The 14,187-nt window shown below is 48.3% G+C and overlaps 1 protein-coding gene across 3 annotated transcripts in view; it reads right to left on the reverse strand.

Annotated features, from left to right (window-relative positions):
• Positions 1 to 14,187, reverse strand: part of LOC144492339 (sodium- and chloride-dependent neutral and basic amino acid transporter B(0+)-like) — a 100,127-nt gene that overhangs the window by 17,118 nt on the left and 68,822 nt on the right. For all 3 annotated transcript variants that reach the window (XM_078210333.1, XM_078210332.1, XM_078210334.1), the window contains 2 exons: positions 4,338 to 4,470; positions 3,514 to 3,654 (listed from right to left, as the gene is read on the reverse strand). In XM_078210333.1, the coding sequence (XP_078066459.1) occupies positions 3,514 to 3,654; positions 4,338 to 4,470 (274 nt within the window). The remainder of the gene's footprint in view (positions 1 to 3,513; positions 3,655 to 4,337; positions 4,471 to 14,187) is intronic.

The raw sequence follows: 14,187 nt of genomic DNA on the forward strand, positions 1-14,187 counted from the left end.
GAGGTCGGTGCGGTTTTTCACTGTGGCACGTCAGAACTGTTGATCGATGAGTTGAGCGTCATATCTTGTTCTTAGAAACATAGAAAACTACAGCACAAAACAGGCCCTTCGGCCCCACAAATTGTGCCGAATATATCCCTACCTTTTAGGCCTACCTATAACTCTCCATCCTATTAAGTCCCATGTACTCATCCAGGAGTCACTTAAAAGACCCTATTGAGTTTGCCTCCACCACCACTGACGGCAGCCGATTCCACTCACCCACCACCCTCTGTGTGAAAAACTTCCCCCTAACATTTCCCCGTGTTCTACACCCCAGCACCTTAAACCTGTGTCCTCTCGTAGCAGCCATTTCCACCCTGGGAAAAAGCCTCTGAGAGTCCACCCGATCTATGCCTCTCAACATCTTATATACCTCTATTAGGTCTTCTCTCATCCTACGTCTCTCCAAGGAGAAAAGACCGAGCTCCCTCAGCCTTTCCTCATAAGGCATGCCACTCAATCCAGGCAACATCCTTGTAAATCACCTTTGCACCCTTTCAATCTTTTCCACATCCTTCCTGTAATGAGGCGACCAGAACTGAGCACAGTACTCTAAGTGGGGTCTGACGAGGGTCTTATGTAGCTGCATCATTATCCCCGGACTCCTAAACTCAATCCCTCGATAGATAAAGGCCAGCACACCATACGCTTTCTTAACCACCTCCTCCACCTGTGGGGCCGATTTTCGAGTCCTATGGACCCGGACCCCAAGGTCCTTCTGATCCTCTACAGTACTAAGAGTCTTTCCCTTTATATTGTACTCCTTCATCCCATTTGACCTGCCAAAATGGACCACTACGCATGAGGGCATCTTTCAGCGTCTGGAGGTGTCTGTTGCGATCCTCCTCATCCGAGCAGATCCTGTGTATACGGAGGGCTTGTCCGTAGGGGATGGCTTCTTTAACGTGGAAGTTGGAGAAGTGGAGCATTGTGAGGTTATCCGTGGGCTTGCGGTATAGTGAAGTGCTGAGGTGACCGTCCTTAATGGAGATGCGTGTGTCCAAGAATGCAACCGATTCCGGAGAGTAGTCCGTGGTGAGTCTGATGGTGGGATGGAACTTGTTGATGCCATCATGTAGTTGTTTCAGTGACTGTTCACCATGAGTCCAAAGTAAGAAAATGTCATCGATGTATCTAGTGTATAGCATCGGTTGAAGGTCCTGTGCGGTGAAGAAGTCTTGTTCGAACCTGTGCATGAAGATGTTGGCATATTGAGGTGCGAATTTGGTCCCCATGGCTGTTCCGTGTGTCTGGATGAAGAACTGGTTGTTGAAGGTGAAGATATTGTGGTCCAGGATGAAGCGGATGACCAACTGCACAACCTCAAACAGACCATTGTCTGCAGCAAACTACCCAGCCTTCAGGAGAACAGTGACCACGACACCACACAACCCGGCCACAGCAACCTCTGCAAGACGTGCCAGATCACCGACACAGATGCCATCATCTCACATGAGAACACCATCCACCAGGTACACAGTACATACTCTTGCAACTCGGCCAACGTTGTCTACCTGATACGCTGCAGGAAAGGATGCCCCGAGGCATGGTACATTGGGGAAACCATGCAGATGCTGCGACAACAGATGAATGAACACCACTCGACAATCACCTGTTCTCTTCCTGTTGGGGAGCACTTCAGCGGTCACGGGCATTCAGCCTCTGATATTCGGGTAAGCGTTCTCCAAGGTGGCCCTCACGACACATGACGGCGCAGAGTTGCTGAGCAGAAACTGATAGCCAAGTTCCGCACACATGAGGACGGCCTCAACCAGGATATTGGGTTCGTGTCACATTATTTGTAATCCCCACAGCTTGCCTGGACCTGCAGAGTCTCACTGGCTGTCCTGTCTGGAGACAATACACATCTCTTTCGCCTGTCTTGATGTTCTCTCCACTCACATTGTTTGTATCTTAAAGACTTGATTAGCTGTAAGTATTCGCATTCCAACCATTATTCATGTAAATTGAGTTTGTGTCTTTATATGCCTTGTTTGTGAACAGAATTCCCACTCACCTGAGGAAGGAGCTTAAGGCTCCGAAAGCTTGTGTGGCTTTTGCTACCAAATAAACCTGTTGGACTTTAACCTGGTGGTGTTAAATTTCTTACTGTAAAGACTTTCATGCCAGAGTGGGGCTCCTCAGCAAGACCAGGTAATCTTTAACACAGTTGACAATCCTGGCACTAATCATCTTGCAAGATGAAAAGGCAGACACCACCAATTACAAATCTTGCAAAAGAAGAAGCACTACCACATCTGATCATGATAAATGAGTAGACAAAGATAGGAAAAGTAAATGAAAGTAGCAATAGTCAAATTATAACAGTTAGAGTATTGAATAACAAACATAGATCGTGCATTATGGATATTCAAAAGTCAACAATGAGAGGATGAGGATTGTAGTAAACTGGACAAAAAAACTAAACTAACAAAGGGACAAAGCAAGAGTGACCATAGTTAAGGATGAAATAAACTGTTCATATCAAGGACACCATGATAAAAGGAGATGAATATAAGCACTTTCGGAAAGAAAATACTTTGCCTCAGTTTTCACTTAAGGGGATAACAAAGAGGAAATGCCAAGAGCCAAAGAAGTGAAATTACATATTAGAATGGTTGAGAGAAAGGAAGAACATATTAAGGCTAAAGCCCCAGGTCTAGATGGATTGTGGCTGAGAATACTTAAAGAAATGAGGGAGCAGAGGGCAAAAACACTTTTATCCATACATAAATTTCAAAGAAAAATGTATTGAGAAATAGTGAGTAGCAAATGTAATTGCTGTCTCCCAAAAGTGAAACCAAAACATTCCATGGGAAAGTTATGCACTTAGTTAACATCATTGCGAGGTAACAGTACTGAAAGATCAGCCAAGTGAACATCTAGAGACAGAAATATAATGTAAGTAGTAAACAAGGATTTCTAAAAGGATGGTTATGTTGAGAGAGTAAACAAGGATAATGCAGTGTGCATGATTTTAGACCACCTTTGATCAGATGCTACCTAACAAAGGTTAGGATATGCAGAGTCAGGGATTGAAAGATGACTGCAAACATAAATCAGAGGGTTTTTTTAAATTCATTCCTGAAACATGGGCATTACTGGCTGGCCAGCATTTATTGCCCATCCCTAGTTGTCCTTAGAGGGCAGTGAAGAGTCAACCACATTGCTGTGGCTCTGGAGTCACATGTAGGCCAGACCAGGCAAGGACAGCAGATTTCCTTCCCTAGAGAACATTAGTGAAACTGATGGGCATGAGGGGAAGTTTCTGGACCTCACAGGCAATGACCATCTCCAACTGATTCCCAAGCAATGACTGAAATCTTGGCTGTGAGTGAATAACAATCCAAAAGCAACATTCAGGCCTTTGATTAATTAGTCCAGACACAAGAGATAAAAACAAACAGAAAGTTTAAATAGTTTGACTGAAAATTACAGCTGAGATTCAATGGACTATTTTGATGTGTTTACCTCAGCATCAGCCAGTCTGGAGAAATCTGACTGCCTTCCAATGTAGAATTCGATTCCTTTATAGGCTCCCTCCAGGGTAAGACCTCGGATCAGGAGTATGGTCAGAACCACATAAGGGAATGTCGCAGTGAAATAAACCACCTGACCATGGAGAGGAGTTTGTTAGATTTTCCTGTATTGCTGGAACAACATTTACAGCATTGAATCCAACTGAATGGTAAACCAACAGGATTCTAGCAAAGCAGAAAATGAATCAGAAACAATTGGATGGTTAACAGCTACATGGAAGGTATAATTAAGACCAAGCTGCATGTAATTGAATTTAAATAGCACAGTATTATCTAACATATTTATATCTCATATTCAGGGGAGAAACACATTTAAATGGGAGAATAAAACAAATATAATGAAAATATTTAATTCCTCACATTTCTCCTCAGGTTTCTTTGCCATTCTCATTGTCCAGACAAATTTCATTTCACCCAAATAAAACCTTGACCCTAATCTGCTCAATCACTGAGCCAGTCCTGCCCAGCTTTCCCCACCAATTGGAAATTTACCCCAAATCCCTGTATCAGTGACTGAAACCCTTCGAAAGAGGGGCACATTTCAGGGGTTTGGGGGAATTGCTGCTGTTCTTTCACTCAGGAGAAAGATCTTCAGATCTCACTCAGGCCTGAGGTGTTCATGAAGTCTGGATCTCCCACTCCCCAAAGAGTCACTGTTAACATCACTGTGAGATAAACCAGCCCAATTCACAAATAATTTATAAATCCTAGTTTTATTGTTGCAGAAATCCGTACTTTGTTCATCATCAAACATACCTTTCCTGAAGATTTGACTCCTTTCGATAACGCTGCCCCAACCATCAGCCAGGCCAGAAGCAGACAGAGGGCTAAATACCAGACTATCTCCCCAGTCTCACCCATTGAACTGGTACGGCGTAAAACCACCTTACTAAATAAAATGACAACAAAAAATGTGTTACAGGGACAATTTTCATTAATTCTCATTAAAATCTGTCTGGTTTAGTAATATGTTTTAGGGAAGGAAATTTATATTTATCTGATCTGGCACACACAGAAATAGGTCGATTCTTTACTTCTCTCTGAAATTTGCCCACAAATTTCTCAGTTGTATCAACTGTTATAAAAAGGCGAGGAAGAATGGAGCTGGATGGGTCACCCAGCATCAACTGGGCATTGAGTATGACAATGCCATACCCAGCCAAGTCAACCCTCAAAGTTCTTCTCATTCATATCTGGGGACCTTTGCCAAAATTTGGAGAGTTCTAAAAATACTGTTCGTTACACAATTATCATGACAGAATCATAGAATCAAGGATCTTCTGGTGGCATTTGTAGGATTTCACAACCTGCTGCCCAAAAGTGCAGGTGACTTTAGTACATAGAAACCCTACAGTGCAGAAAGAGGCCATTTGGCCCATCGAGTCTGCACCGACCACAATCCCACCCAGGCCCTACCCAATATCCCTACATATTTACCCACTAATGCCCCAGCCTACGCATCTCAGGACACTAAGGGGCAATTTTTAAGCATTTTTATGGCCAATCAACCTAACCCGCACGTCTTTGGACTGTGGGAGGAAACCAGAGCACCCAGAGGAAACCCACGCAGACACGAGGAGAATGTGCAAACTCCACACAGACAGTGACCCAAGCCGGGAATCGAACCCAGGTCCCTGGAGCTGTGAAGCAGCAGTGCTAACCACTGTGCTACCGTGCCGCCCCGACTTGTGTTATGTTTGCCAGGGCCACCACTTATATCCACTTTGATATGGACAATACACTTCCCACTGCCTCGGCAAAGCGGCCAGCATAATTAAGGACCCCACGCACCCCGGACATTCTCTCTTCCACTTTCTTCCTTCGGGAAAAAGATACAAAAGTCTGAGGTCATGTACCAACCAACTCAAGAACAGCTTCTTCCCTGCTGCTGTCAGACTTTTGAATGGACTTACCTTGCATTTTGTTGATCTTTCTGTAGACCCTAGCTATGACTGTAACACTACATTCTGCACTTTCTTGTTTCCTTCTCTATGAACAGTATGTTTTGTCTGTATCGTGTGCAAGAAACAATACTTTTCACTGTATGATAATACATGTGACAATAATAAATCAAATCAAAACAAAAGGCTCTTGCATTTGCTGCAGTCATTAGTTCCCATATATACAGGGTGTCATGGACTGCAAGCTTGTGACAAACAAACCACACTCTACTCATCCAGGAGTATTTATCAATCAGATGGGCAATGGCCGTCCATGTCCCCAACCACCAGGGGCTTCAATGGTCTCTGAGCCCCCCCCATTTCAGGGGCCATTTAAAAGTCAACCACATTGCTTTAATTGGACTCACAAGCAAGCCAGACCAGGCAAGCATATTAGTGAGCCAGATGGATTTTTTACGACAAATGGTAATGGTTTCATCGTCATCATTAGTCTTTTGATTCTCGGGGCACAATGTTATGACCTCATCCCATCCGATTTTCAGCAAGGCAAGGTGATAAGGTAGAGCAAGAGACGGAAAGTGAGAAGTGTGCCCAGTTTCTTGCCTTCCCTATTTTGCCAGGGAAATTGGCTTTTCACCCAGAAAGGGCATTAACAAGTCCCACTATTATCCAGGCTCACTTCGGGCGGCATGGTGGCACAGTGGTTAGCACTGCTGCTTCACAGCGCCAGGGACCCAGGTTCAATTCCCAGCTTGGGTCACTGTCTGTGCGGAGTCTGCACATTCTCCCTGTGCTCCGGTTTCCTCCCACAGTCCAAAAGATGTGCAGGTTAGGTGAATAGGCTATGTCCAAAGATGTGCGGGTTAGGTTGATTGGCCATGCTAAAAAATTGCCTCTTAGTGTCCTGAGATGCGTAGGTTAGAGGGATTAGCGGGTAAAATATGTAGGAATATCGGGGTAGGGCCTGGGTGGGGTTGTGGTCGGTGCAGACTCGATGGGCCAAATGGCCTCTTTCTGCACTGTAGGGTTTCTATGATTCTATGAAATTCTCCCTCAGTGTCCCCAGAATGTGGTAACTAGAGGATTCACAGTATCTTCATTGCAGTGTGAATGTAAGCCTACTTGTGACAAATAAATAAACTTCTACTTTAACATTTCACTTACTTTAACCACCTCGCCAGTCAAGGTTCTCACCAGTGAGAATCATAGCTGGTCTCCACCCTCCCTCCATCGCCCCCCCCCCCCCTTGCATTCCAGGGTTGCAGCTCAATGGAACTCACCTCTTCACTCCCCTTCACTGCTGCTGCACCTGGCCCAGACTTTTATGGAGCAGCTGTAAATGATGTCGATGTGACATCATGCTGGAGAGTGGGGAAAGGATATGGCGGGGGGAGGGGGGAGCGGGGAAGAGTGCTGTGCCAACCTTGTATGTAAGGTATGTAAAAACATTTAAATGGACGTCGCGCCATTTGCACAATCCAGATCCCACTGAAAAAACTGGCCTGGGAAGATTGCAAAAGGCCTAACACCAGGCACGTTTCCCGTGTTTGCATTTCTGCGATTATTTCCCACCCCGCTACATTGCTTGACTAGTGCAGCGGGCAGGAAAATCGCGCCCCGCTACTTATATATTCCATTCCCCTGCAGTAAACAAGAACATTCCATTTGCCTTTCTCGTCACTAGATGTCCGTAAATACAAACACTTTATGATTCATGTAACAGGACACCCTGATCCATCTGTACCACAATGTTTTGCAATATTTCTTCATTTATATATACTGTTTTTCTATTCTTCCTGTCAAAGTGGACAAATTCACATTTTCCCACATTATACCCTATCTTCCAATTTTTGCCCACTCACTCAACCTATCTAAATCACTTTGGTGGTGATCTTACCAAAAACGATTCTAACTGCCAGACGAACGTGAAAACTGGAGAGTTTCAGATCTATTTTTTCGGTGAGGCCACAAATGAAACTGAATGCCATTTAGTGCAAATGTTTCCAGCCAGTAGCGGGAGGGGGCAGGGCCTAAGCTTGCCAGAAAGCCAGCTGCTCACAGTAGAGGGTGCAATTGCACTTTAGCAGATCTCTTTGTTTGGATAGCGCCGCCTCCCACCCTGCGATCGCTGGCATTACCAGCCGATCAGTCCCCTCCCAAACCTCCCCAGCACAGCCAGTCTCTCACACACACCCTGGCCTGGTGGTTTGCACTCACCCTGGCCCAGTCAATCATCCCCCCACCCACCCCCCTAGGCTCGGTTGATCACCATCCTTGCCAATTGCAGAGTGAGCAGCTTCCCCCCCCTCCACCAAGCCAATCCCCGGTGGCATAATGCACAGCTCCCCATAGGCCTTGCTCCCTCCACGTAGGCCCCATCCCCTTGGCACTGCCCAGTGCCCAAGTGGCACTGTCACTCCTTGTTCCTACCATTCTTTGTCCCTACCCCTGACCATGTTCAGGAGGCCTCAATTGCTTCCGGACCTACCAGCGAGGCCATCACATCTAGTGCCCGTTGATGGGGACCATACATGATCCTCGCTGGTGAGGACTTTCACCAGCGACACCTCTAAGGCAAGTGAGGCCCAGAAATTGCGTCCCAGGCTCACTAATAATATTTAAATCACTATTTAAATAGATTTAAATATTATAATCAGCACTGTGCCCTTCCTGGGTGCGAGGCTGATCTCACCGGTAAGATCTCAAGAGGTGAGAAACCATGCATTCTTACCGGCTCGCCCCACCCATCGACTGGTATGTCAAGCCAATAAGATATGTCTTTATGTCCTCAGAATTTGCTTCCCTATCTGTATTTTTGGCAACAAATTTAGAAACTAAATTTAGAAGAAAATCAATCCCTTCATCCAAGACATTTACATGATGTTTTGAGACCCCAGCACTGACCCTTGTGGTATTCCATTGGTTATAGCTTGCTAACCTGAAAATGACCCATTTATTCCTATTCTTTTGATGCCTATTAACTAACCAATCATTGAACCATGAGCTCTTATTTTGTATAAAAACCTTTGATGTGGCACCTTATTAAACACAATTTGGAAGTCTAAGACATCTACAGGTTCCCATTTGTTCATGTTTTTTATTACTTTCTAAAAGCACTCTAATAAATTAGTCAAACCAGATTTTACTTTCACAAAACCATTTTGACTTTGCATTATGATTTTTTAAATATCCCTTTAAAATCTCCTTAACAATAGATCCTGGTGTTTTTCCTTTGGCAGATATTAGGTTAATTGTCGGTAGTTTCCAGCCTTCTGTCTGCTACCTTTCTTGAATAGAGGAGCTACCCTTATTGCTTTCCAACCAGATGCAGCCTTTCCAGAATCACGAGGATTTTGAAAAATTGCTTCCAATGCATCTCCTATCTCAGCAGCCACTTATTTCTGGATCCTAGGATGAAGTCCATCTGGATCGGGTGACTTGTTCAGTATTAGATCTAATAGTGTTCTCAGTACCCTTTCCCTGGTGATTACATTTGTTTTAAATTCCTCCCTCCCTTTCTCCTCTTGACTTACCAGTATTTCTGGGATATTATTTGTGGCTACTACAGTGAAGGCAGCCACAAAATATCTGTTCAACACTTCTACCATTTCCTTATTTCCCATTATTAATTACACAGACTCATTTTCTGGAGGGTAAATGCTCACTTTAGTTACTGACTCCCTTTTTAAATGTTTGTGGAAAGTCTTACTATCTGTTTTTATATTTCGAACAAGCATTCTCCGGTGTTCAAATTTCTCCCTCCTTAGTACTTTTTAAGTCATTCTTTGCTGGTTGTTAAATTCTGTCCAATTTTCTGACCTGTCACTACTCTTCACAGAATGGAATGCTTTTTATTCCACTTTGATACTATCCTTCCTGAAAGTATTTCCCCAGTTCTCCTTCATATCCTTGTAATTGTCTTAATTAAGTTTAAAGCTATTAGTCTTCGAGCCAATTTCTCTTCCTCAAATTGCTACCTAGAGACTTCTTTACTTGAGGTAATTAATTAATCCTGCATCATTGAAATTGATCAGATCTGGAATTACCTACTGCCAGTTGGCCCTAGAACAGACTGCTATATGATGGTGGAATGATGAACTCATCTGCCTATCTAATTTGTCCAATCTATATATAGATTAAAATCACCCATGATTATTGCAACACTTCAATCAGACCATTGAGGTTGGCTTATTGGAGTACAAACTCCCTGATTAAGGATCGAGGTTGCACTCCTTTTTTGTTTACCTGAAAAACCTTTTACTGATGTTTTGTTTGCGCTTCAGTCCCACGCTCCTAATCTACGGGCACCTGGTGTGGAGAGGGGCGGGGCGGGTCGGGATGCCGACCTCCTCGTGAACCTGCTCCTGGGCCTGGCGAGACGCGCCATCAATAGGTCCAGGCAGCGGGCGATCGACGGGGCCGTCCATCCCGACTGTCTGCCCCTCTACTGCGGCTACATTCGCGGCCAGGTGTCTCTGGAGAGGGAGCATGCGGTGTCCACGGGCGCGGTTGACGCCTTCCGCGACCGCTGGGCACCGCAGGGGCTGGGGTGTATTATCGACCCCGATAATCACCTTTTGGTTTGATGTTTTAAGTTTCCTTTCGACTTTGTTTTTGGTTCGGGCTGTTCCCCCTTTCTTTTGGGGAGCTGCCCCTTTTAATTTGTCCATAAGTTAATTTGAGTTTGTTTACTTGGTTGGTGTTGAAAGACATCCCTGATTAAGGATCGAGGTTGCACTCCTTTTTTGTTTACCTGAAAAACCTGTTACTGATGTTTTGTTTGCGCTTCAGTCCCATGCTCCTGATCTACGGGCACCTGGTGCGGAGAGGGGCGGGTCGAGATGGCGACCTCCTCGTGAACCTGCTCCTGGGCCTAGCGAGGCGAGCCATCAACAGGTCCAGGCAGCGGGCGATCGACGGGGTCATCCATCCTGATTGTCTGCCCCTCTACCGCGGCTATATTTGAGGCCAGGTGTCCCTGGAGAGGGAGCATGCGGTGTCCACCGGTGCAGTTGACGGTTCCGCGCCTGCTAGGCACCGCAGGGGCTGGGGTGTATTATACACCTCAAAAATCACATTATGATTTAATGTTTTAAGTTTCCTTTCGACTTTGTTTTTTGTTCGGGCTGTTCCCACTCCTTTTGGGGAGCTGTCCCTTTTAATTTGCCCCAAAGTTAATTTGAGTTTGTTTATTTGGTGGGGAGAAAAAGAATTCCCTGATTAAGGATTGGGCAGTACAGTGGCACAGTGGTTAGCACTGCTGCCTCACAGCGTCAAGAACCCAGGTTCGATTCCCAGCTTGGGTCACTATCTGTGCGGAGTCTGCACATTCTCCCCGTGTTTGCGTGGGTTTCCTCCGGGGGCTCCAGTTTCCTCCCACAGTCCAAAAGACGTGTTGGTTAGGTGAATTAGCCATGCTAAATTCTCCCTCAGTGAACCCGAACAGGTGCTGGAATGTGGTGACTAGGGCATTTTCAAAATATCTTCATTACAGTGTGAATCTAAGCCTACTTGTGACTAATAGATAAACTCACAAAACAATGTCCCTGATGAAGGATCCCCACAGTTGAAAACAAAAACACAGTCTCGAGGTGGGCATAGCACCATTGATAAAACGGCGACAGTGCCATCGTCACCGCTGGCAGGGCCTTCCAGGCCCACGTCTGCGAGAGCAGCAGCATCAAAAACCCCTGCCGCTCCCAAGGCCCTGCCACCTTTCAGCCTCATTACAAAGCAAGATGGGGTCAAGTGCTACGCCCACCCCAACATGACGATCGAGGCCTGCGTGAGGGCAATGGTTGGGGTTGTCGGCCCCTCAGCCATTGTCGTGGCCTCTAAAATGTACGGCAAAGCCGTGTTTTTCCTGAAGGCTGAGCGGACGGTCCATCTCGCCCTGGAAAAGGGACTCACGATGGGCAGGATTTTCCTGGCGGTGGACCCTCTGAAGGCCACCGCCCAGAGGGTCGTCCCCTCATCCCTGTGGAGCTCCTCCTTCCCCACCTCCATCTACTGGGGGAGGTCAGGTCCAGGGTGGTGCCAATCCTGCTCGGCCTTCGGGACCCTGTCCTCAGGCACATCTACTCCTTCCGGCGCCAGGTTTTCAACTGTCTGGCCCAGGAGGAGTGCCTGGAGGGGGCGCTTTAATGTCTCCTTTGACGGGACAATGTACCAGGTCGTATAGTCTGCAGATGGCGTGCGGTGCCATGCCTGTAAGAAAGTGGGGCATGTCAAAGAACTGCCCAGCCTCCAAGGCCGCCGACCCCTACTCCATGGCAGCCGCAGCTGGCACCGCAGCCCCCTCCCCACCAATGAAGTACCAACTGCCTCCCCGCAAGGGGAGGCCACGCCGGCAGCTGCTGCTACCTTGGCTGCCGGCAGGGAGGGAGGGGAGCATCCCCGTGGCCAGAAGGCCACGAAAAAGAAGAAAAAGGGGGAGAACAGAACCCCAACCCCCACTACCCCAGTCACCCCGGCAGCCGGCTCGGGGAAAGAAAACACCTCCGGCCCCCCTCCCAAACCATCAACCGGGCCTGTTGACGCCTCAGTGTCCTGTGCTGGGCCTGGCGACGCAGGTGCATGGGTTCCGGGCGAGGTGGGGGGACACGCAACCCCGAGCCGGCAACTATAACAATTCTCAGGGAAGGGAAGGGAAAGCTCAAGGGGCAGGGTGGGAAGGAGAGAGGCAGAGTGCCAGCACGATGCCCCTCAAGAAAAGGCGCTACACCTCAGGGGAGGGGGACCCAAGATCAGTGGGACTCCCCACACCCCCTCCCTTAGCGTAGAGGTGGTGGCATCCACACCCCTCTCCCCATTCACACCATCCCCTGCCCGCCCCTACCCATTTTTGTGCCTTGCCCCCAGAGCAGGGGGCAAGAAAAAGACAAAGAAAGAAAAAATTAAACACGTGCTATCGTAGTCCCCTAAGCAGGACTCCCCGGGGCCGGGTGCGAGCGGGACACCCGTGGTTCCGTTCCACCTGGTTTGGGTCCTTGGGTGGTGGTGGTGAGGTAGGCCCCCCCTCTCTGTCCCGATCTTTGATGCTGGGCACCCCAGTTCTCCGACCAGTGTTCTCTCCGGACTTGTGGGGTGTCCCGACGTCTGGGGCAGAGCGGGGGGACTGACCCTCCGCCATCCTCGGGCCGGGAAGTAAGGGAGGAGCCCAGGGGGAAGCCCTCCTCCGTCGATCCTGGGGGTGGGATCAAGGGGGAGCTAGGACTGGTTGGCAGCTCCGTGTCGCCCGCCATACGCACTGCGGTGGGAGACCCGGAGTTGTAGGCCAACTGCCCTGAGGAGGACAGCTGCTCGATGGTGGGCATGGGGATGGTTTTGGAGTCCGCCTGGAGTGAGGCAGACCCTGCAGAGATACCTTTACGTTGAGCCTCCTCCACGATGGTGTGCCCTGCGACGTATATCTTCCGCCAGGTGCATGGCCTTAACTATGATGTGCAACTCCTGTACATAAATCTGGGGAGTCTTCGGATCTCTTTGCAGGCGTTGCCCGTCTTTTACCAGGACCTTCTCAAAGTCCACTACACGGTCACCTCGCGACGCAGCTCTCCCCCGTGCGAGAGCCGCTGCTCAGGAATCCGCTCCTCCAACCAAATATTCCAGGTGGCTGGCGGAGAGGAGGGCCGTGGACGGCGGGGTGACCAGGATCGCGGATGTGCTGGATGGCGGAGGAGTGGGCTAGATGAACCCCCACGAGTTTGCTGAGCGCGTGGGAGTGGCCGTCTGGCATGCGGCCAAAGCCATCCAAGACCTTAGGATGATTGTGTTCGGATCCGAATGCACACATGGTCTCGAAGAGGCGCAACTGTGTGGTGGGATCCCGCCCGAGCGTGTCCCTGCTCGGACGGAATTTCACATTGGCCCCAAGCCTAGACAACCCCCCCCAGCCAGGTCATACGCCCCACAGCTTGAGCCACCTCGTGGAAATGTCCTCTGTGCCCTTTGCTACCACACGGAGGTGTTTCCTGTACGGGCTGCTGCTGCACACCTTATACTACCACGTCCTTGGCCATCGCCCAGATACACCTTGGTGGGCCTTGTTGCCACGGGGCAGTGGAGGTCCCCAGTGGAAGTCCCTCTACAGAGGGATATCCCCCCACTATCTCGGGGACCTGGGGTGGAGGGTGTTGCACGCAGCAGTACCGTACAATTGTAGGTTGTACCAATTCACGGGCTCCCAAGCGTGCCCTTTTTTTCAACCTTGTGGAGTCCGTGGACTATGTCTGTGTTTCGTGTCATTGGCTGGACAACGTTTTCAGTTTCCTTAAAAATCTTTTATTGATGTTTTGATTGCACTTCAGCCCCACGCTCCTGGTCTATGGGCACCCGGTGCAGAAGGGGGCGGGGAAGGAGGAGGACCTCCTCGTGAACCTACTCCTGGGCCTGGCAAGGCGTGCCATCTACAGGTCCAGGCAGCAGGCGATCGAGGGGCTGGTCCAACCCGACTGGACACAGGAGAGGCCTGGGAAGGTTTGTGGTGGGTTTTAAAAGGGCTTACCCTGGAGGTTTCAGCCTCATTGTTCCACAGGAGCAGGCTGAGGTAAGAGAGTTTGTTTCTACACTTGATTTATTTATTTATTTTTCAGTGATTTTTGTTTTTAAAATCGGAGGTTTTTCCCGAAACCGGAAGTAGGCCCAGGAGAGGCCTGGGGGAAGGTTTTTGGTGGGTTTAAAAGCAGGCCGCACTTTTGAGCGGG

This window comes from Mustelus asterias, chromosome 4 (assembly GCF_964213995.1).
Source record: "Mustelus asterias chromosome 4, sMusAst1.hap1.1, whole genome shotgun sequence".
Classification (NCBI taxonomy): domain Eukaryota; kingdom Metazoa; phylum Chordata; class Chondrichthyes; order Carcharhiniformes; family Triakidae; genus Mustelus; species Mustelus asterias.